This window comes from Danio rerio, chromosome 20, assembly GCF_049306965.1.
Source record: "Danio rerio strain Tuebingen ecotype United States chromosome 20, GRCz12tu, whole genome shotgun sequence".
Classification (NCBI taxonomy): Eukaryota; Metazoa; Chordata; class Actinopteri; order Cypriniformes; family Danionidae; genus Danio; species Danio rerio.
The window spans coordinates 74,220-100,000 of record NC_133195.1 but is presented as its reverse complement, the minus strand read 5'-3'; the positions used below and the strand labels follow the sequence as shown (position 1 = coordinate 100,000).

General features: G+C 44.7%; 1 protein-coding gene across 2 annotated transcripts in view; it reads right to left on the bottom strand.

The window, feature by feature from the left end:
* lrfn2b (leucine rich repeat and fibronectin type III domain containing 2b) overlaps positions 1 to 25,781 on the bottom strand; it is a 56,518-nt gene that overhangs the window by 2,071 nt on the left and 28,666 nt on the right. For both annotated transcript variants that reach the window (XM_009294490.5, XM_073933904.1), the window contains exons 2-4: positions 20,428 to 20,528; positions 8,167 to 9,563; positions 1 to 575 (exon numbers count right to left, since the gene is read on the bottom strand). The exon at positions 1 to 575 is cut by the window's left edge and continues 2,071 nt beyond it. In XM_009294490.5, coding sequence (XP_009292765.2) covers positions 1 to 575; positions 8,167 to 9,542 — 1,951 coding nt within the window. In that variant the 5' untranslated portion in view covers positions 9,543 to 9,563; positions 20,428 to 20,528. The remainder of the gene's footprint in view (positions 576 to 8,166; positions 9,564 to 20,427; positions 20,529 to 25,781) is intronic.

Genomic DNA, 25,781 nt, shown 5'->3' with positions numbered 1-25,781 from the left:
GCTGGTCTATGTTGTTGTGCTGCTTAGGAGGTGCGGACCTCAAGATGTTGGCGAGGGCACTGTTGGGGCTGTAGGAAGTGGCATCTGCTGACCCTGAGGAGGAAGAGGAGGAGGACGAGCTGCTCTGGAGAGAGCCGCACTTGAATTTGACCACTTCGTCCCGCATGGTGACCGTAGACTTTTCTTTTGGCCCCGGCAGAGGCACCCCATTCTGCCCCAGCCTCCCTCCGTTGGTCTGAGAGTATGTTTCACTGCTGTCGCTCAGCTTGCAGACAGGAGCGTCGCCTCCACCGTCCCCCGCCTTATAGCGCACCATCAGGATGACGATGAACACCAGCAGCGTGGCCACGATCACTCCCCCCACCACCAGGATCATGGTGCCGCCCAGCAGCTGCCCCTGGAGAGACTGGCATTGAGTGTAGTCGTCGCGGGTGTAGAACTCCACGCAGCCCACCACATTAGTGGCAGTGAGGGTGGTGGCGGAGTCCTCCCAGGCCGCCAGCACACACAGGTCATAGCGAGTCCCAGACACCAGGTTGGTGATGTGGAAGGCCTTACTGGATGAAGGAATCATCCTAAACACACAAAAACAAACACAGTTCACACAATAGAAGACGAAAGCATGAATGTCAGAGGCTTTGCCAAAAAAACCCTCAAACACTGGGTTTTAATGGATACGACTCATAAAGCTTAACTTTCCATTACAGTACATCTGAAGTTTAGATAATAATACAGAAACTCTATAAAACTTTCCTCCTTGCCAAAGGTCCAGTGATTGGCTGCTGACTCAGTGTGTTGTGATTGCCCAACTGACCCAGTACACTCTGAAAGACCAGCTGACCCACTGCTCTGTGCTTGAGCAGCTGACCCAGTGTGTTGTGACTGGCCTCACGGCTCAAGCATGTGTTAACATGTAACATCACTCAAGGCTTCTACAGCAACAGGACTCAACGGTTAATGAAGCAGAGCATTAGTTCTGGCAGGTCCCGTTAGTCAGGCTCGCTTCAGCTCAGCTGATCCTCTTCTACCTGCTGGAATATGATGCCAGTCACGATTTCCTTTATAAGGGTCATTGCGCTCATTATTCAGTGGATTATCACTTCACTCCGCAGCTTCCTCTCTCACAGTCAGGACCTGCACCAGAGACTTCTCCTCGAGTCAGACCACTGCACAGTGTGGTATAATATAGTCACTAAGAACATTGATGATATCTGCTGCGTGACGAGCTGATGCTGCTTCTGTTCTGTTTACCCCAGACCAGAACTGCACCCCCAACCCAACACATCTGCTGTAATAACTGATTATAAATGATTGTGCTATATTAAAGTGTTCTTTGACGATAGCGGCCCTGACAGACTGTCTCTGAGATCCTGGTGACTCTTGTGAGCTTTTATTTTGTTAAGGAACGGGTTTTTATTTGACATGTTCAGTCATGCTGTGTTTAGGTTTCTCCATGTATTAAATAAGAACACAAATATATTGATCACGATGTCTACATTAGACTCTCTTTAAGGATCACAGTCTGGCCTGATCAATTGTCCTCTTAAACTCTGCCTCTCCCTCTAGCCCTGGTTTTGGCCACTCGTCCGGCAGATGTTTTTCCTGAGTATACTGTAAGCATGCGGCTCCAGCAGAGGGAGCTCTGGCCTGAACACTGGCCGCGTGTCGTTCCTCTGCTTACTCTGTGCTGGTTTTCAGTTTGGTAGTTATGACACACTGGAGTGGTGACATTATCTCCAGTTCTACTATGAGCTCCTCATGTGCTGTCTGACGTCCACATGTATGACCATTTACCCTGCTAATCCTCACTGTGTTTTGTGGGATTTTACCTTGACCAGATGCTTGGATACATTATGGTGTTTGATCATGTTGTCTGGCTTCAAGTCCACTGCTGCTGTTTGAGTATTAAAGCTTTTAAGTTAGTTAAAATGCAAAAAAAAAAGAGAAATGTTGCCTTGGCAACGACCTGACAACATTTAGATATGACAGACATTTGCATAGACAGATTGATGAATGTCAGACTAGTTAATCAATGTCTTTCTCTCCAGAATGATCCTGCAGCAGGGTTTGTGTGCAGAGATTTCGCTGGAGATGAGTGGACATATCTTGTTTTTCCACAGCCTTGAGTTGGTTCTGCTGATCTGACAGCAGCAGTAATTGGCTGTATTTCTTCAGCCCATCTGTGCTGCTGCCACGAGCAGATGGCCGATGCAATATCACAGATGTATATTAATATAAAACCATCATACGTCATAGAGCAGAGTGGAGAGCGTTTACTTCTGCACAAACACACACGCACGCACACACACACACACACGCACACACACACACACACACGCACACACACACACACACACACACGCACGCACACACACACACACACACACACACACACACACATGCACACGTCTGATCTGTGGGTCGGTGAGAGATGAAGACTCCACTGCTTCCCTGACACTAACAGTAAATGAGTGTCTGCTACAGCGGCTCTACAGTCTCTACAGCGGATAGAACCACCAAGTATTCCAGCATATGTTTTACACAGCCCTTTCAGCTGTAACCCAGTAATACACACTCATACACACACACACACACACACACACACATACATTATGGCCAATTTGGTCGATCAATTCCCCAAAAGCACATGTGTTTGGACTGTGGGGGAAACCGGAGCACCCGGAGGAAACCCACAGCCTGTGCAGCCTTTGGTAATTTTGAATGGTAGTGTGAGATTAAAAAACAAGGAAGAAGGAATGGACACTTTAATTCATCATGGACACTTGAATCTGATCATTAGTGACATTTAGATCGTGACAGGATTTCTATGGCAGATGAGGTGATTGTGAAGCTTCTTTTCATTAAATGATCGTAAATAATGGAAATAAAACCAGTTTCAGCACTGATAATAATCAGAAATGTTTCTTGATCATCAAACTGGAGTGATGTCTGAAGGATTTATGATGATTGTTTAAGTGCACTAGTAGGTGTTCACTAAAACACACACTCATACCTTCTAACACTGTTCATGCTTGCTGCATTTATAAAGCGTCCGTGTCTTGAAGTCAGTCAGTCTGATATGATTTTTCTATGTGTGATCTGATTGGACGGGAATCACAGAACTGATTATTGTACTCAGCCAATCAGAAAAGACAAGAGAAAACGCTGTAAACGTTTAAAGTATTGACTGCAGGTTGAAGGACAATAGTGCAGTAACAGTCCAGACGCAGCAATACAAATAAACGTGTCTGAACCTAAAGTAATCTGAGTGTTGTAATGTTACTTTACACCACTGTCATTCTCAGTGAAGCTGTAACTGTAGCATGTGTATAAAATAATCAGCACGCATAAAACATTAGTTACAGACTTGGCTAATCTGAAGAGCTAAAAATAAAGTTGAACATGATTAAAGAAACACAACTTCTGCTCAACACAACAGGACCTGCATGCTCAGAGTCTCGCTGCGGAATAACACACGGGTTTGATATATCAATAAAACATAATATGCTGCATATTTAATATCAAGAGAAGGCACCCTGTTATTCCTGCTGCTGCAGCTGTGTTGTGTTGTGAGGTATATGTTAATAGGAGTGTTGGGTAAGCTACTTTACAAAAGTATTAGAGTACAAATGACTAGGCCTCCTAATGGAAAATGGTAATCTGATTACACTACCAACTACTTCATGTAAAAAATAATCAGATTACTAATTACTTTAATAAGCACACCTTACTGTGGAAACCCAACTCTAGTCAGTAGAAATCCCTCGCTTTCCTTCAGTTATTCTCTTCTTCCTCAGGGGTCTCCACAGCCCTGGCACATGCCCGGCTCTGAGTGCCAGTTCTCCCCCTCAGCCCTTCCTCTTACCCCTTGTTTTGTGCATCACGTGAAGAGGTAGGGGTGTCCCGATTCTCTTAAGCTTGGCGTAGGGCTAAGCGGAAGTGGAAGGGCTAGATACTGAGATTTTCAAGGTACAGTAAAAATTACACCAGCTACAACAGCAACACGGCTGCACACGCGAGTCAGGAGATGCACAAATAAGTATTTTTTTGGCAATTTTCCAAATTTTTACAATCAAGCGGTCAAGTTTTCAAGTCAAGTTTTAATACAACCATGACCGCGTTCGTGTTTTACCGTCACACTTTAAAAATTATACATTTTTATTTTTAGAAAATTTAATTGGGAATGGGGTGGTGCAGTGGGTAGCACTGTCAACTCACTGTAAGAAGGTTTGTGTCCGGGCCGGGTCAGTTGGTGTTTCTGTGTGGAGTTTGCATGTTCTCCCTGTGTTGGCGTGGGTTTCCTCTAGGTGCTCCGGTTTCCCCCACAGTCCGAACACATGCGCTATAGGGGAACTGATTAACTACACTGGCCGAAGTGTATGAGTGTGTGTGTGAGAATGAGTGTGTATGGGTGTTTCCCAGTACTGGGTTGCGGCTAGAAGTGCATTCGCTGTGTAAAACATATGCTGGATAAATTGGTGGTTCATTACACTGTGGCGACCCCTGAAAAATAAAGGGACTAAGCTAAAAATACAATGAATGAATGATTTGGGCCTAAAAGTGGATTGTGAGAGAAATCGGAGGAACACACACCGATAGGAGAACATGCTAACATGCTAAACACTGTGCTACTTAACCAAAATCAGGCAAAACCGACTTAAAATCTATTTTCTGTACCCATTATATTACATTATGGACAGTGATGTTCAAGCAAACACACAGCGGCTGGTGAGACTTATCTATTCCTTTTCATTAGCAAATACCATCAAGTGTCCTAATACTGTGCTGGAGTCTCCTACTACAGGCCTAAATGATAAAAACATTTGAGTTTTCCAGGAATATGCATTCATTATTAGCGAGCTGCTCTACCACTGAAACCATTGTAGAGATATTACTTTAATAAACCACTCGTGTTCCTTTAAATGCCTGTGCACATCAGGATGAGTGTTGCTCGTGCTTTTCACTAAAGCTTGATGTCTGTTGACTAAACAAAGGGCAGCACTGTGAGTGTGCACAGCGATGTGCAAAATGTCATGTGTGAAAGCATAATTAAAGAACACCTCGAGCTGTTGTTTTGGTTTGATGTGCTGCATTAAATCTGCTGGAGCAGTTAGATTGACACGTGCCTGAAGCTGCTGGAGTTTGAATAAACACAACTTGTCACCCAATCCCAAAATGCTCCAGCCGAACACACATTACTGAAGCTGAAGATTAAGGCCCCGTTTACACTAATGCGTTTTAGTTTGAAAACGCATAAGTTTTGCTACGGTTACGCCAACCGTCCACACTACGCCGGAGTTCTCGAGCGCCGAAAACGGAGCGTTTCGAAAACGCTGGAGAGGCCGTTTTCATTTTGAAACGCTGCTGCTCCGTCTCAGTGTGGATGATGGAAAACGGAGACATCTGAAAACGGAGGCGGGGCTGCAGACGTTCGCCTCTCTGATTGGGGCTTTTCCTGAATATTAAGTAGCCTAACACACACAGTTCAGTCCTGAATCTTCTCCGTGTAAGTTCAGAATTCGCAAGTTTGATCAAGGCTGCAGTCTCTTCTTCTCAGTTTGATATGGAAAAGCAGACTATACCGAGGACACGGGTAAATCTTCAAAGGGAACAGTGTACTTTATAACTTCATTCACATCACCCTGGCTTCGTTGTTTCACTTTCTCAACAATAAAATGTAAACATGATTTAAGGAACTGCCTATTTTCATTTTAATATTAGCAACTTAGACAGCAGACATGTTGAGGCGCCGTGCTGTATAAGATGAGCGTCATCTTCACTGTCTGGATATTTATAACAAAACGGAGCCTATAACAACTGCCTCCTTTCAATTTCAGTGAAAATACGAAACACACCCTCTCTTTGCTGAATATCAGTTTTAATCGATAATGGCCATTATAAAAGTATAACATACAATAAGTTTATACATTATAGGAAATAAAGGCAAGCGATCAGTCAATATACAGAATGTACGTGCTTACATTAATCATTAACTTATCTTTGCGCTCAGCCAAAACACGTTACCTGAGAACAAGTAATAGATTCCAATGCCCAAAGTCAGGGAATATGTCGTTAGATAAAGACAACAAGATGAATGAAATATCCCGTTTAATAAATATAGTGAGATTAGATCCAGCGGGAGATGCTTGATGAGAAGTCCGACTAGCAGAGCTCTCATCTGGGTACATGGGCTGCAGCGCTTGCCCGAGAGCGTCTGTGTGGTCACGTGATGTGCGTTTTCAGCGTTTTGGTGTGGACGGAGAGCAGTTCAAAAACGCTGGGTAAAACGCGAGTGTGGACGCGGATCGTTTTCATTCTAAAACGCCGTTTTAAAACTAAAACGTACTAGTGTAAACGGGGCCTAAGAATAAACAATAATACACGAGACGCTTCCTGTTTGACTGGTGTCTGAACACAAAGAGCTGCATGATAAACACCACAGCTCCACACATCACCACAGGAGGAATGGCGTTCATACAACAGCAGATGAGTTTCATTCACTAATTCTGCTTTTATGTCTTGTAAGTTCATCAGGAATAATCTAGTGTCTTGGAGTGATTTGCAGATGATTATCTTGGTGTCCTTATCCACTGATTAAATCAGATTCTAATTTAAAACCGATATCAGAATCGATGTTTGGACTGTGGGGGAAACTGGAGCACCTGGAGGAAACCCACGCCAACATGGGGAAGACATGCAAACTCCACACAGAAACGCCAACTGGGACTCAAACCGGCGACCTTCTTGCAGTGATGTGACAGTGCAAACCAATGAGCCACAGTGTCCCCTGTCTACATCTCAATATAGTTAAATTACTAAGCCCAAGTCACTGACTTGCATTAACCTGTAAATATGCGTCAGATGAACAATGCTTCATCACATCTGGAGGACAAGCCCTGAAGTGTGCAGTTGTGCCCTGGCAGGACTCGAGCTCAGACGCCGCATCTGCTTGACTGACTGATGACCGTTTGACACAGTGACACACAAACAACACACTTCAGCTTAAACCTGACACGGCTGGCTCCTGGACCTGATGAAGCAGATGCTCATCTGACACATGTTTACTAGTGAGGAATCAGCTAATGTGACTATAGGTTAGAAGTTTCCACACAGACACTTGATCCTTCAGTATGAGATTAGGGAGAGGAAGACATTTGTCTATGAGAGGTCAATGAGTATCAGTGCCCCTCTTCCATTTATCATACAGTACTGCACACACACCAAAACTCAACCCCAACTCCACATCTTTACTTGTGTCGAATGCTGACAAATCTTTAAAATGTCAGTAAAAGGACACCCTGTGGAGAAGCATCCCAGGATTCATCCAAACACAACGTGTGTGTTCTTAATCCCCGCTCTTCTGTGTGTGAGAAAGCATGCCAACAGAGAGATCACACCCTCACGCTTCTGATAGGCTGCGATTTCACTGCATTTTTACTGAGAGCTCAGACTCATCCTAAAAATCAAGGAGTGGTGTTGCAGCTGCTTATTTATTCTTCAGTGTGCTGTTTAAAACACATTTCCCAGAGTGCCTCATTGAGCCATTATGAGGAAACGAGTCAATAATGGGTTCTGTCACGCTGGCACAATATGGACGTCTCCGATAAAGATGCCACACAGAATCACTCCCTATGAGCTGAGCCCAGCAGTTTCCTCAGATCCTAATGGGGGAATTGCTTTACTGACGTTAAGTAATTTGATTTTCCCTCTGTCTGGCTTCCCTTTCTAATCCAGCACTGTAGCTGCTGCTGTAATATACGATTACCCCATCAAAGAGCACAGGACTGACAGACTATCCAGCCACAGAGCCTCAGAATCCCCTCAGTGAACAGTCAGGAGAGGAGAAAAGGGTAGAAGAGGAGCTGGAGTTTCATGAGTAAGCAATTAAATGATAAGAAGAATTACACAACTGCATAGTGTATCAGTCGAGTGGACATACTGAAGGGTGAGGAACAAATCCTGCAGACAGCTACAGGGTACAAATGTAGGCTTCACTAACTGTCCTGAGTGCTATTTACAGAAAAATAACCACATAAAACAGGGGTGTCAAACTCAGGTCCTGGACAGAGACTCAACCCTAGATAAACACCTGATCCCGCTCAGGAACTCATCCTGTGTTAGAGCTCAGCATTTCTGTCAGAGCTCTGAAGCCACTGTGCTGCGTACCTGTAGATGAGCACCTCATCATCTGAGCAGTTGTACTGGAGCTGGAACATCTTGACTTTGGGAGCAGTCTTGCCGACAGTCCACCTGACCAGCGCCGCCACTGCAGTCACCTCTGACACAGACACCGCTTTCTCTGGTTGACCCTTGGGAATGCCTTTGTTGGTCCTGGAGCCGCCTGTAATGTCTGACAGGCGGGACTTGGGTTGCGATGCCTGTCCTGTGCCGTTGCTTATGTGAGGCAGCTGAATAATTGACAGCTCCACGGAAGCTGTTGATTCGCCAGCCAGGTTGGCTGCAATGCAAGTGAAGGTCCCGGAGTCCTTTGACGTGGTGATCAGGATCTCCAGGGTCCCGTTGCGGTACACCACTGTGCGAGAAGAGTTTCCCAGCAATCGATCTTCAGGGGTGACCCAGTGTATGGTAGGGATGGGATCTCCGATGGCATCGCACCGCAGGCTGGCAGTCTGTCCCTCCAGAACCAGTAACTTGTGGGTGTGTTGTGTAATCAGTGGCTGCTCGCACAGAAACTCATGCTCCCGAACGTTCCAGAAATAGCGACCCTTCAGGCCAGGAGGCGAGGCGCAGGTCTCCAGGTCATCGTCTCTCTCCAGACGGCGGAACCACAGCAGTTCGCAGTTGCAGTGCAGTGGATTTCCTCCAATGCTGAGTGAGAGCTGAGGAGCGAACGGTGTGGTCATCACCTCTGAGTCCTGCGCTCTGGCGAAAATAGGATCCGGTGGGAGCTTCTGCAGACGGTTAGAGGTGAGGTCTAAACGGGCCAGTCTTTCCAGATCCACGAAAGTGCCCTCAGGAATGTAGTCCAGCAAATTGTGGTCCAGACTCATCTGGTGCAGGTTGATCATCTGCCGCACTGAGTGCCAGGGCAGAGCCTGAAGGTTGTTGTAGGACAGATCCAGATCCTCCAGCGTGGCTGCAAGGTCTTCAAACGCCCGCTCAGAGACGCGGCTCAGCTGGTTGTTGTTGAGGATGAGGTGCTGCAGGCTGATTAGTCCTCGCAGGTCATCTGGACCCAGCTCCGTTAAACGGTTGTTATCCATATGGAGAGAGCGGAGAGTCTCCAGGTCCCCGAATGAGAAGGGCTGAATGTAGCTGATGGTGTTGCGGGAGAGCGTAAGGTCCACTAGGTCTGTCATGTTGGCAAAGTCCTGCTGTGTGATTCGCAGGATGAAGTTTCCCCCCAGCCGGAGCTCCACGGTACTGCGATCTATATCAGACGGCACGAAGAGCAGGCCTTTGGCCGGGCACAGGGTCCCCAGAGACTCAGACAGGTTCTGGCATGCACAGTACTTGGGGCACGCTCGGGCCATCACGGCAACCATACCTAGGACCAGCATCTGACAGAGCCCGTGGTCCATGGTAGATTCACACTGAGGGACCTGGAAGACAACAACACACAGAGGTTAGTCAGCATCATCAGAGAGAGCATGCTGCTGTTGCATCAGGTGTCAGGTTGGTATGAGGCTTATCTTTCTAGATTTCTGAACATTCAGTTTGTAACTATAATCAAGCAGCTTAAGTACTTCTGCATGTGTGTTTCAAGCTTGCAGAACCATTGTGCTGCTGTCAAGAAACAGATCAGATGAGGGACAGTAAGGCCTAGGACACGCATCTTGTGTCTGCAGATCTTTGCCTTCAGCAGAAAGTTAATATGGAGCTTTCAGCTTGCAGAACTGTTTTAGGGTAGCTTTATTCATTCATTCATTCATTCATTTTCTTTTTGGCTTAATGTTGAAAAGAAAATGAATTAATTAATCTGGGGTCGCCACAACGGAATGAACCGCCAACTTACCAAGCATATGTTTAACACAGTGGATGTCCTTCCAGCCCCAACCCATCACTGGGCAACATCCATACACACACACTCATACACTGCGGTCAATTTTAGCATACCCAATTCACCTGTACCACATGTGTTTCTACTGTGGGGGAAACCAAAGCACCTGGAGGAAACCCACGCCAACACGGGGAGAACATGCAAACTCCACACAGAAACACCAAAAGGCTTGAACCAGCGACCTTCTAGCTGTGAGGGGAATGTGCCACCCACTGCGCCACCTGGTAGCTTTTATTTGACTTTTATATGATTATTTTCAGATTTATTTTTATTATTATTATTATTTTGTGTTTTTAATAATTTTTATTTGCATTTACCCTTGTGTCTGTTAGTGCTGCACATTTTATGTCTGTAAAGTGCCTTGAGATGCTACTTTTAGGGCGTTATTAAAAATAAAGTTTATAGTTATTATTATAGCATTTCCAGAACTACAGTAAAGTGATTTCTGGAGAAGCACACTGAATATACTATAAAGGATAGATGGGTTGTCAGAAGTGAGCGATTGAGAGCCATTACAAACCAAATCTGATTTACACGAATGATAATTAACTGTAACCCTGAACACAGAAGTGATGCTGACTGAGTAGGTGTGTGTGTGTGTGTGTGTGTGTGTGTGTGTGTGTGCTGCACTTCTGTGTGTGCTGCTTTATTAAAGAACAGAGTGTTTTCTGCTGAGTTGCATGTGATGCTCTGCAATAACCGGCTGAGCGCCAGAGCTGCATCCTCAGTGCCGCAGCGAGAGGAGCACACGTGCAGTGTAATGCAGAAGCTCTGGGTGTGGCAGACACAGCATGAGAATAAATATTTACATCTTTAAAAACATGATTTCATCCTCCAAGACTCTGTTTCTCACACTCTGTGTTTGCCGCCTGCCTCCGCCGGGCCAGTGTAAGGCTAATATCCCACATTTTGTTCAGTGACAAGTTCATTACCGTGCTTGGCGAGAGGTGAGACATTTGTCTGAGTGCAGGCACCCCATCACCTTCACACCATGACAAAGAGAGACAGAGACACTGGAGGAGGATTTTCCCTGATTAGACTCTGAGAAATAGAGGACACTTCAGCTAATGAGCGGCTCCTAATTGCAGTCAGTGTTGCAAACTGCACAACAGAAAGCAAGAGAGAGAAGATTTAAGAGCAGGGAGGATGAGGAAAAACAGGCCGCCATTAGCACAGCTGCCAATTATTGCAACAGAACAAAAAAAAGATGAATAAAAGTATTTTGATTACGGTTATTTTTATTATTATAATTCATGCTCAAGACCTCTGATAAACCAGTCGTCCTCCATCCATGCCTCTCCACTGCTTTATCCAGAGCAGAACTGGTCCTCTGACTGAGCCTGGCTTCACACAAGGTGTGTTCTCCATTTCCATCACCAGTTTAGTTGAGGTGAGTAGAGCTGCTCTTCAGTCAAGCTCATCCATTCCTATTGAACTGAACTCAACAATCTGACGTAAAGACACAAATTAAAGAATTAAAGGAGACTTTTGGAGATGTGTGGACTACAGTTCAGTGTCTCTAAAAGAGTCTTTTTTCCTCTCCTCTCACACTCCTCCTCACCTGGGCAGATTACACACACTCGGACAGACCATTCACAACGAGAGGATCATGTACATCTTGAATACTGAGCGCCAAACTGCTTACTGTCTCATGTGTAAATCTAGTGGGTTTGGTGTCTCCTGTAGCAAATCCACTGACAGTTCTCTCTCAGCCAGCATCTGCACTGTTTTCACTGGGAGTCTGAGGTGGTACTGAAGGATGTATCAGGTACCGGCACAATGGAGAACCACAAGAAAAGTGAGGCAAACAGGACTGTACTGTGCAGTGGAAAAGCTCCAGTGTAGTCTCACTTTAACCTCTCTGAGGTGTCTGTCTCAATATAAAGATGGACGGGGGTGTCTAGCCGGATGCAAAGGCTTTTTCAAGATTGTTCAACCTTTCTTCTGGAAACATGAGGCAGAAGAATCATCAATAATGGGAGGACCACAGCTAATCATTTTAATCTGACTTCTCTGCTCACCTGTGGAGCTACCAAATCTCACTATAGTTGAACAATTATGCTTTACTTTTGCCAACTCTTTCTAAACTGAACATCCCAGCTTTAGACACTGCAAACTATTTTAAGCGGTCTCCTGGCCCTTCATGTTTTTATTAAACAACGCCTCTTAGGTTGTTGTTCCACTTCAACAATGCAGAAATGGTGGATCTGAGAAACTAAAAGCACTGCACATTCTCAGTGTCCTGACCATTAATAACTAATGAAAAACAGCATTAGTCCTTTCCTTTGTTTTAGGACACTGAGCACAAGATTAGGAACTCCATTTAAACAGTCTAGACAGCTCCCTCCTGTAGACTCATGATGGCCTTTATTAACACAATCACAGATGCTGAAAAACATTGCACTGATTTACAGTGTGAGTCCAGTAATGGAGTCAGAACACATCCTCATGAACCCTCCACACTCGAGAACGAGAATTATTCATTTTTACTACTTGTGTTTTATTCAGCAAACAAATCCAAAACCCCAAAAAGCAAGGCAGTTTTGAATGCCTAGTTCCCTTAATAAAGTTTTCAATGAAAATACAATAGTAATTTATAGTAAAAAGCTTTTGAACCACACTAAAGTGTATTATTTTCATCTATTTTAAAAAGGCCACTGCATATTGCAGTATAGTGTGTGACCCATAAGTCTCACTCCCCCAGCCTCCTCCTCAGAGCATTTGCCTCCCATGCAGGAATCGCCAGTTTTATCCACACTTTGAATGAGTGGGTGTCCAGAGGACCAGTTGGAATACAATAAACATAAATACTTTTGATATTACTACAGTCATCTGTGGTGTAATGTAACACACCTTATCTGTTAAATACGACAGTAATTGGGTCATTTGTGTTACTACATGAATGAGTTGGTCAGTTGTGAACATTTGACCTTTTTCCCACACTTTCACCAGCAGGGGTCCTCATCGAGTTCTGCTTTGGAAATCTTTGAGTAATGAAGCTTTTTCTGATACATTCATCATTCATTCATTTTCTTTTCAGCTTAGTCCCTTTATTAATCTGGGGTTGACACAGTGGAATGAACCGCCAACTTATCCATCATGTTTTTGCGCAGCGGATGCCCTTCCAGCTGCAACCCATCTCCGGTAAACACCCACACACACAAACTAATACACTACAGACAATTTAGGCTACCCAATTCACCTCAACCACATGTCTGTGAACCCGGAGGAAACCCACGTGAACGCAGGGAGAACAAGCAAACTCCACACAGAAACGCCAACTGAGCCGAGGTTCGAACCAGCGACCTTCTTGCTGTGAGGCGACAGCACTATCTACCGCACCACTGCTTCGCCTTTTTTGGATACAATTGAGGTGAAGGGTTCACTGGTACAGAAAGCTTCATTTCACCATCACTACAAATTTTCCTCACCAGATACAACACAACAGAAGCAACAGGATTACATCTGCTCCTGTCATTGGTGTGGACTGGTGGAGCTGTGCACCTGTGGATCATCTTTCAACATGTGACATTTACATTAAACTAAACTGAATCCGTTATAAACTAGATCTACACCAGCACTTCTACACCACTGTCCTGCCTGCCTGCCTTGCTGGAATGTCCCACAGTCTGAAATCATACATGTTTATTCTCCTTTCTTCACTCATGTTAAGCTGCTTCGACACAATCTACACTGTAAAAGTGCTATAGCAATAAGGATGATGCGACTGCTCTGTTGATTAAATGTTAACAAAACAGTTTGATTAGTGATGCATATCAAAGCATTTAATAAGCAGCCAAAGAAGCAGCGGTTAATCCGGTTAGCGTGACGCAGTAAAGCGTGTTTGATTGTTGGTTAATGCGTCCCTGGAGCGAGACACTGATCTGCTGTGCACCTGCTGGGCTTCAGTCCACATCAACACCTGGCGAACAGAGATAGATGACAGCACACGGTCAGCCGATTGAGGATACAGATACATATGTGCTCTGATCATCTCCACATGCGTGTGTGTGTGTGTGTGTGTGTGTGTGTGAGAGCGGCACATTCACACACACAAGCTCATCTGCTTCATCTGTATGCTGAGCTCATGGCAGAATACACTGATATTGACGTACAACGGATGAATGCAAAGTCCATTATGAGCAGCAGCGTGCCCTTCTGTCTTAATTACACAATGCCTGCACAAAATTAATGAATCTGAGGCCGGCGGTCAATATTTGCTAATCACAATCCGTCATTCAGAATCCAAACAAACCGATTTCCTCCTGCTGCTTTTTGACTTTACAGGAAAGCAGTAACAGCTGAATTGTGTCTTTCTTCCTCTCTCTTGCACATATTCCTTCAGTGATTCAGCCGTTCACCTGTGAACCCTTCACTATCCCGGGTTTATTCGCTCCAGCGGTGTAGAAAACAGCGTTTAGAGAAGCGCATTACCGCCAGCAGAGCGTCTGAACTGACACACAGCACTGAATTCACCGAGACACGTCATTCTCCACTGAGCAGCTTTACTGGGATCTCACAGGAAACACACCCATAATCCCTGCGTAATGTGTCAGAGACAGCAGCGGCACAATGACGTCTGAATATTTACCACACAATAACTCAATCTGCAGTACAAACACCAGGAAAAGCAGCCCAACGCTGATCAAACTCAGATCGTGCTAATCACACTCGACACCTCAACATCACCTGCAGATCTCTCACACACACCCACACCGAGACAGAATCATGCAGGAACGCTGATGTATGATTAGAAGGACAGCTGTGTTCATGAAGACCACCGCCATTGTGGATGCATGTAGTAATAGGGTGTAAACAGGGTGTAAATAAAGATGAGCAATCTGAAGAGTCCTGTGAAGAAGGAGAGCAGCTAAAACACACTGAGCACGTCTTCAGATCAGGAGAGTTGGAGACGGACTTTCTCCTGTTCCTCCTGTCACCGTCAGCATTACAGGACTGCGCCATCTGCCTGCTGTGGCGGTGGGCGACAGCAACGTTCATCAGCGCATCAGATTTCAGCCAACGCAAACAGCCATTAACATTCATGAGCGTCTGTGACAGACCAGAAATCCACCTGAGAGAGGACGTCAGAGAAAAGAGACGCGCTCGTCTTGCCTATTTTAAAGTTGCCGCGAGATGGTTGTCCGTTTTCACATATCATGATGTAGATCCAATCCTAACGGTCCTAAACTGAGAAATAAAGTAGGGTGGTGCAGGATCCACTCCTTTTGGATCGTGGCTAACAAAATGAAGGAAGATCATCCAATAACTGAAGGATGATCCTCCCTAAATGACTAAAAGCTCCACCCTAAAGGACTGATAGCTCCTCTATAGAGAACTGGTTTCTCTTCCCTGAAGAATTATGGCAGGTTTTGGCAGTAGCCATATTGTCTGAAACACCTGAAAAGCTGCTCAGCAGGTCAGCTTAGTGAAGGTGTGTGTGTCTCTGGCCAACACTGAGTCAAGCCAAAGTCTCTTTCTAGGAAACTCTGTTCACTCGGCGGCCCTGTATATGAAACCACACTGAACTGAGCGAAACTCTGAACACGGGACTCACACTGATTCAGTTCACTAGAATATTCTATCTCAGGAGTGTCCAAACTCGGTGCTGGAGGGCCGTTGTCCTGCAGATTTTAGCTCCAACTTGCTCAACACGTCTGCAAGGATGTTTCTAGAAATCCCAGTAAGAGCTTGATTAGCTAGCCCAGGTGTGTCTGATTGGGGTTGGAACCAAACTTTGCAGGACACCGGCCCTCCAGGACTGAGTTTGGACATGCCTGTTCTGTGTGAAGCTGATTTGACACCTGACCAATCAGAGCAGAGTGAAGACACCTGACCAATCAGAGCAGAGTGAAGACACCTGACCAATCAGAGCAGACTGGAGCTAGTTGACCAATCAGAGCAGACTTTTTCTAGTCAATTGACCAATCAGAGCAGCAGTTTCAGGCGAAGGGAAAGAGCTGCTGCTGCAGATGTGGAGAATATTCATCTCTGCAGGAATGTTTTGAACATGCAGTCGTGTAAATATACAACACACCTGAAATACAGCACTCTCAATCTCTGAATGAGCACATTACACACCCTATAAACAAGCTGCAGATCTAAAGAGTTTCACTAGAGACTCAGAATGAACACACACACACACACACACACACACACACACACACACACACAAACACACACACACACACACACACACACACACACACACACACACACACACACACACACACACACACAACACACACACACACACACACACACACACACACACACACACACACACACAAACACACACACACACACACACACACACACACACACACACACACACACACACACACACACACACACACACACACACACACACACACACACACACAAACACACACACATCAGAGAACAGGCCTGTCAAGATCCAGAGGAAGCTGAGCTGAGCAGAGATGCAAGCAGAGCTGGAGTCTTCATCAGCTATGAATAGACTCTCTCTCTCACACTCACACACACACACACACACACACACACACACACACACACACACACACACACACACACACACACACACACACTCACAAACTCTCTCTCTCACACACACGGATGCTCCATTATCATGTGATGCTCAGAGCTGTTGCTGAATGGTGAAAAACTCTCGGTGGCCTCACTTTCCCTCTAATAATAGCAGCTTTCTGTGTGCTGAGCTGCACATCTTCATCTTCTCAGGAACAGCAGCACGAGTCTGGCCAACAGTCTGTTCATCTCACTGAAACACTGATGATCACCACGAGCATACAACACTGACCAAACAAGCCCAGCCGGCCCTCATCTCAAAGACTTGCTCTCTGCTCCATACAGGGCAAACAAGCCGTATCAATAACGCTGCCATAATGATGTTATTCCCCGCATAACTAACATGCAAAACACTACTTCAGCAGCAGAACACACAGGAGAGGTTTCAGATTAAATAAAAACACAATCAAGCTGCACACATTCAGACTGTAAAGCTCCAGAGAAGTGCTCTGAAATGTGCAGTTTTATTCACTGTTTGACATAATCTCAGCTGAAACATGAGGAGAGGGCGGGGCATAGAGTAGCTCCTCCCCCTGTTAAAAACAGCCAATAGTCTTTTGCTTTATCTCAGCTCTACCAGTAACAGTGGCTGAGCTCAAGCGCATCAACTGAAAATCCAGTGAGAAGAAGGGGCGGGGCTCAGATTTGGATAAACAGCCTGAGCATGCAGCACACGAACACTCAGCACATCAAACTAACCGAAGACATTGCACTATATAAACTCATATCACACACACTATTAGTGCAATAACAATATTATTTAGGTATATTCATTCATTCATTCATTCATTCATTTTCCTTTGGCTTTGTCCATTTATTCATCAGGGGTCACTGCAACCCAGCAATGAGAAACACCCATACACTCTCACATACACACTACGGCCAGTGTAGTTGATCAGTTCCCCTATAGCGCATGTGTTTGGACTGTGGGGGAAACCGGAGCACCCGGAGGAAACCCACGCCAACACTGGGAGAACATGCAAACTCCACACAGAAACTAACTGACCCAGCCGGGACTCAAACCAGAGACCTTCTTGCTGTGAGGCCACAGTGCTAACCACTGAGCCATTGTGCTGCCCTTTTTTATGCATATATTACTCCAAAATCATCCTGAAGAGACAGAAGCAGGACGATCAGGCGTTTACAGAACCGGTCTTTATGGAGACACAGAGGTCAGGACAGATCTTAATCCACTCAAATCTCCCTCTCGAGACGCCACGCCGGACCCTCCTCTTCTAAAGCAGAGTCCATTGGTAATTTCCCTGCAGAGAGGAATCTTTATCGGCCAGTGGGTCATCCAGCGGTGTCTCAGAGGCTGAAGATCTGCCCTGCGAGACTGAAGCTGAATTTGAGACGCCCGGGGGGTTTCCGGACCGCTCCTTTACTCAGAGGTCGAGCCACGGTCAATGAGGGATCAGCCGTGTCTTCATAATCTATCATCACTTACTGTCCCGCAGAGAGATTAAAACACTGGACCCCGTCCAGCAGGCAGACCTGGAGATCTATCCAGCAGATAATCTGGGAATAACACACACCGCTGGGAGGAACAGGAGTGTGTTATAAAGCACATCCTCAGCTTAGGCAGGCAGAGCTCAGCATGAGCGAGAACACAGACTCTGAACAGTCACATTTATCCAGTGAATATAGGTGATATACTGTGCTGCATTAAAACAAGAGAGTCTGATTGAACAGTGATGTCCACTACAAGGAGAGATGGTCAGAGAACAGCTTTAGCTTTAATACACACGATTACTGCTGCTGCTCAAACTGAGCTGAGACAACACAACTCCTGTCATTTCTTTGGCTAATGCATTTGTTTTATGTTCTGTCTACTGAAATTTGTCCACCGCTGAGTTAATGTTTGTGTCCAACTATGCTTAGGGGATTTGTAGTTCCCAGCATGCTTTGCTTGGGATTGATGTAAGAGATGGAAATGTTGACAATAACAGTAATCTTAGGTGTCTGAAGTTAAAAGAAAGACGTGTTAGAGTTTAATCTTCACTTTAGTTTGAAGATTGAGAAGAGTTTCATGTAATGCTTTGAGTTTTGAGATCACCACCTTGCAGAAGCAAGAGTGCTTTGTGTGTTAGCAGCTTAATTAGCAAAACTGCACTCAGCCGCACACATCACCAGACATTAATATTAGGTCAGCTTTAGGTCATGACGTCAGGTGACTTTAGGTTGTGTTGGAAAGTGACCAAAATCCAGCATCTGATAGACGTCATAGTGGTAACATCCACACAATGTCAAGGTGTAACATCATTACACGTTGATATTTGGTTGATTTTATGTTGGACGTTGGACATTGACGTCAGCCTGACACTGAGTTCTGATGTCAACACAATTTTCATTTCCAAACAAAATCCAATGTCCCCATGACACAGGGATATGTTGGAGTACAACGTCAATCTGACGTCATGTTGACCTCCTGTGCCTGCCTCAGTGAGCAATAACAGTGTAAGGCAAAAGCACATGTAAGGAAATACTCTCTTTTACTTTATTTAGCGTAACTTTAAATAAAACTAACGGACTTGGAGCTGTACCACACATGAAAGACACGTGATATTATCAGACCTTTGAGTTTAGGTTAAATAAAAATACTGACGTACTTAAACTTTTGTTTGATCAAATCATGTTGGAACAACTCAATCACATCACACCTAAAAGTAGTTTTTTTAGTTGGTGTTAAACTAATTTATTGGAGAGAGACTAATTTATATTTATATATAAAATGTACAAAATTGAAACTAAACTGTCTATTTTTTTCCTGTGTTTTACGTTTGTGTTGATTTTTCCTACGTTTATTAAAATGTCATAGTTTTCCCCAGTATGTTGATTTGGGTTCATTGAGGCCATGTGGTACTTTCTGGAGTGATCTTCAGGTTTTTGTTAGATCAGTTCCAGTTTTGTCTTTTAGTACCAACATTAGTGTTACTATTGTTCATGTGTTCATTTTCTTTTCAGTTTAGTCCCTTTATTAATCAGGGGTCACCACAGCAGAATGAACTGCCAACTATGCCAGCATATGTTTTACACAGCGGATGTCCTTCCAGCTGCAACCCAGTTCTGGAAAACACCCATACACTCTTGCATTCACACTCACACACTACGGCCAGTGTAGTTGATCAGTTCCCCTATAGTGCATGTGTTTGGCCTGTGGGGGAAACCGGAGCACCCGGAGGAAACCCACACCAACACGTGTGTGTGTGTGTGTGTGTGTGTGTGTTTAATCTGATGTCCACTGTCATGTTTATGACTGAGAGAGATTAATGTCAGCTTACTGTTATACGTTATTACGTGATTTGTGTTCAGTTTTGTCCACTTGTTTTCCTGATTTGCAGATATAAACACTGTTATCAGCTCTGCGTGTGATGTCTATATGCAGCGACTGCAGAGCACAGGCAGGAGACGGAGAATCACAGCAATCATCATAACACAAACACACCCCTGCTTTAATACAGGAGGAAGCAGAGAGAGAGAGAGAGAGAGAGAGAGAGAGAGAGAGAGAGGGAGAGGAATGAACGCTTGTTAGATGAAGAACTCTACCCATTTCTACAAGCTGTAAATGTGTCAATGCTCTCTCTCTCTCTCTCTCTCTCTCTCTCTCTCTCTCTCTCCCTCTCTCTCGTGTGTGTGTGTGTGTGTGTGTGTGTTTGAGCTAAGAATAGCACACAGATAATGTTCTCTATCTCTCTCTCTCCCTTTCAGGTTTTGATCCTAATAGTGGTGTTTTGGTATGACCTGATGAGCTGAAGCTGAATCTCCACAGACTCATCGTGCAGAGCGGGGCACAGCAGGATCTGTTTAACAGCTCATCTGATCTGCTGAAGCGTTCTCACCTGTATCACGCTGCTGCTCTGCCATAGGTTCCTCACCTGGACAGGCCTGTCAATCAAGCGTCAGGCTCCGCCCACCAGAGGCTGAAGGTGGCGACACACACCTGTGGAGAGACAGGAGAAACATCAGCATCAGCGGAACACACACACACACACACACACACACACACACACACACACACACACACACACACACACACACACAGCTTCAGCGGGCGTCAGTGTCGTGTGTGTGGATTGACTGCTGTTCATTATGCAGATGCTGTCATTAATCACTCTCCCTCATGGGCTGTCAATCCCCAAGAGCTTCGTTCATCATCACACACGCATGAAGATCCTCCAGAGCTGATATTGTTAGCCTGAGATCTCCTCATCCTGCTGAAAACAACTGTTTTTGCATGTAAAAGTGTTGACATCACAGCTGAACACTGCACACACACACACACACACACACACACACACACACACACACACACACACACACACACACACACACACACACACACACACACAGAGCATTTGAGGGGGTTTCTTCTGCTCTCTGAGCGTCTCTGGAGCTCTCAGATTAGCATGAGCCCACACACATCTCCATTTCTGTGTGAACGGACCCTTAAAGGCACACTCTGTGCTGTTTATACTGCCGGACACGGTGAAGCTTCAGCACAATCTGCCTGGACATCTGAGCTCTGCTGAACGGGCCGCTTGGTTTGTGCTGGTGTGAGTTTTGGGAAGATGAGGCTAGAAGCAGCTGCGTTCGGGATTTCAGGCGAGCGTCCGCTAATCTCAGCCAGTGTAATGAAAAATCTAAATGACTCGCAGGCTGCCAGCTCACCATAATGCTGATTAGAGGAGATGTGTGTGTGTGTGTGTGTGTGTGTGTGTCCGCAGCCTGGATCATAAATCCCTGCTCTGAGCTACACACACACACACACACACACACACACACACACACACACATACACACACACACTGCACGTTCCCTCAGCTCAATCCGCCCGTGTGAAGAGTTCAGCACTTAACTTTATTGAGCGAGTGCACTTGTTGTGAACTTCAAATCTCAAACTCATCTGTGTCAAAAATGGAAATCAGTTTTCAAGCCTCAAATGTCATCTGAATTATTCAGCCTGACATGTTCACTGCTCCAGAATACTTCCTAAAATAAAATATAGTGTTCAACGGGGATGAAAATGTTATTTTGTTTTACCCAGATATTTAAACAGAACATATCAGTCAGCACAATACTGTGATATCTCTTATCTAAAGTTATCCTGCCGTCAGAATCTCACGCTGACCCGTGTCTACACACACATCAAGACAAGAGCACAGACAGGACATTAAAATCAACCAGAAATAATGAGAACCATGAAATAAAGTATATATATATATCTGTCACGATCACCAGCGATCCAACCACCAGAAAGTGCTGGAAAACATTCACACTCACATAAACTACAATCCTGCCTCATAATGGACTTCAAAACCCAGTCATGCACCACACACACACACACACACACACACACACACACACACACACACACACACACACACACACACACACACACACACACAACTGACTGATGCTGATTACACACACACACACACACACACACACACACACACACACACACACACACACACACACACACACACACACATGGCTCACTTTGAGACACTGATGGCTGAGTCTTGTTGTCTGTTTAGTGACATTACGCCGCGTTACCTTTGTCTTGTTTTGCCGTGTTTTTGACTCTCGCCTTGTTTGTTTGTTTTAGGTTGTCTGCTGCCTGCCTTGTGCCCATCTGCCTGTTGTTTTGATTATGCCTCTGGATTGCCCTCATACATCTGTTTGCTCCTGTGTTGATCATTGGTGGTCTGACCATTCTGTTCATATAACCCTGCGTTTGGATCCTCACATTAATATTTTTACTGGAAAAAGTTTATTTATTTATTAATGTTTGTTTGAAGTATTTTTTTATCAATATAAAGATAATATCAATTGGATCCTTCAGAAATATTTAATTTTCAATTGCCTACAGAACAAACCACTGTTGTTCAATGACTTGCCTAATTACCCTAGTTATAGTTAATAGATAATTAATAATATATATATATATATATATATATATATATATATATATATATATATATATATACACACACACTACCGGTCAAAACTTTGTTTTTTTTCATGTTTTTAAATTTTTTTTAAATAAAGTTATTGTTCATTAAGGCGGCGTTTATTATCTGTAAAAAATGTAAAATTGTTCAATATTTATTTATTAAACATTTATTTATTACTTATTATTTACATATTACTTATTATAATACGTATCTATTTTGTCATAAATGATTACTCCAGTCATTATTGCTTTCATTACTATTAGCATTAATAACAATAATAATGAATATTAGAGTGATCTCTGAAGGATCATGTGACTGAGGACTGCAGTAATGAAGCTGAAAATTCATCATTAAATTCCAGTTCTCAGAAAACCGAAAGTCGGATCGGTTGGAAAAGATAAAGCAGCCCGAGTCAGAGCAGTTTGAAGGTCTGATGAAGGTTTGAGGGATGTAGCTTGAACGGTTTAGGAGGAAATATTAGTCTTTAAAATTAGTCTCAGAAGACGGAAGAAGAAAGACGATATCAATATGGAGGTCATAAATATAGCAGAAATGCCATCCATACCTCAGTACAAAATAATGAAGTGAACGCAACTCTCCATCATATATATTCCACAAAAACATCACAAGCGAACAAGCCACTCCAAAAACCCACAGAAGCAAACACGAGGACTCGTCTGCTGTCTGAGGAACTCGTCTGCTGCCACACACATTCTCCTGGAGTCATACAGACGCCACAGCGCTCGGTTGTGTGGCTGGAATAAAGCTGTCTTAAACTCTTGTTTTAAGTTATTTTCAAAGTCAATATTATTATCCGCCTAATGAATTATTTACTTTTGTCTACAGAACAAACCACTGTTGTCCAAAGCTTGCCTAATCATCCTGGTTACGCCTTTTAAATGCAAAAACAAAACAAAGAGAGTTTTTACAAAGATTGTTTAATTACAGGTGAAACTCTTCTCTCTGTTAAACAGCTATTACTCTCTCTCAGCATCTTCTTATAGAGCCTGTGCTGCTCTGCCTGGAGTAAGAGCGCTGTGTTCCTCAGAGTTGTGTGAAGGTGTACATGTACAGCAGAAGCAGCAGCTGGAGTAAATGTGGTGAAGAATCATTCTGGAATCGGTTCATGAATAATCAGAAGACTCCCAGCCCTCCAGCCAAGAGTGCGCATCTCTCAGGTAGACAATAAAAGAGCTGTGTAGATGATAGAGTCTGTGAGAGACCAGCGGCTGCAACCTTGCCCAGGGCAGCAAACAGACTCTGTGTAGCAGCATTATACTGTTAGCATGGCTAGCAGCGGGTGTTGCCCTGGCAGGCTGCTGGAGAGAGCGTTCCCTGTCATTCATCTAAACTACAGACCCCATCTTGACCATTATGATCTGATTTTGACTTATTATTTCTGAACACAAGACAACAGGTTGTGCTGGTCTAGAAAATGCTCTTGAAACCCAGCCTGACCTACAATACTGATCTGGGATCGAACTAATAACCCTTCAAATGGGAGTCAGTTGCTCTAACAATGAGGCTAAAGACCACGGCCTCCAGCGTCTGTCACTTGAGCCCTTTCACAGGTAAGAGGAGTGAGGTTTACCTGCACAGCACTTCAGTAGCTGGCCTCTGCTACACTGCCCTATCTCTCCTGCTGCCTCCTCTTGTGTCCTCTTATTCTATCTCTAAGGCTCTCCTTCCACTGCTCTCCAAACAATTAAGCAATTGTGGATTTGATCAACTGGTTTTTGAGCACATTTGACAGCATCTTCTCGACGAGAAGTCTGGGTTCAGGGAAAGCAACTGTCCAGCAGGGGCGTTTGCAGCTGGATACATGACGGGCGAGTGGGAGAAGAGGTGTGTCATTTGCTTGGCTGCTCTGTCCCAAGGACACCTGTTGAGCTCCATAGGCTCACACACACACACACACACACACACACACACACACACACACACACACACACACACACACACACACACACACACACACACACACACACACACACACACACACACACACATGTTTGTTTTTGTGAAAAGTGGGGACATTACATAGGTTTCCATTCATTTTATGCAGCCCAAACCGTATATTGTATTGCCCTCACCCCACCCCACCCCTAAACCCTACCATCACAGGAGACTGTGTGCAGCTTTACTCCCTGATTAAACTCATCCTGTAGGATTTATAAGCATTTTGAGAAATGAGGACGTCACCAGTGTCCTCATATTTCACCTCCTTTTTGTAATACCTGTGTCATACCCATGTCATTATACAGATTTGTGTCCTGATATGTCACAAAAACACGTACACACACACACACACACACACACACACACACACACACACACACACACACACAGCACGTCTCTGCAGCGCTCTGCTCTGTCTGATCACCGCTTCACTCTACAGGCTAATGCCTCTTCTCCATGCATGTTTAATGAGCGCTCATGAATAATGCATGTGCTGTAATTACTGGACGTCAGTGTGTCACAGTCACAGCGTGGGGGATCTCCAACATCTGAGCGTCTGCTGGAGTCTCTCACGTCACCTTACACTTCGGCCATGATAACCAGAGAAGAGCACAGGATGAGGACGAGGCCGCGTCTGTAACACTGCGGCGCTTCAGACAAAGGGTGTACTCACACTATGCCATCCGTACCGCGCCCAGGCCCGTTTCCCGGATCGTTTGAGAAGTGTGAGTGATGCTGAATCTGACAGCCCTCAGAGTATCTCCAGCTAGGAACATAGAGTTTAGTATCAAACTAATGAAGCTGTCCGCCTGAGGTAGACTGAGAAACTCCAGAGGAAGGTACAAAACACACTCCAGCTGTAGAACTCCTGCCCCTGCCAGGACTCGAACCTGCGACCTTTGGGTCACAAGTCTATCTCTCTAACCATCAGGCACATGCCATGTGTGAAATTGCTTATAAAGGAATCTGCTAAATAATATCAGTGTGTGTGTGTGTGTGTGTGTGTGTGTGTATGTGTGTGTGTGTATGTGTGTGTGTATGTGTGTGTGTGTGTTTGTGTGTGTGTGTGTGTGAGTGTGTGTGTGAGTGTGTGTGTTTAATCAAAGATGAATAAACGTCAGATTAATGAGGTGTGATGTTCTGCCAGAGTGTGTGAGGGAAGCGCAGTCACCTGTGTGATGCAGTTCACAGCGCCTGATCTTCACACTCCTCAGACTGCGTTCACACCGCATGACTACACACTGAAAACAGGACTCACTACATTCATTACGTGTTTT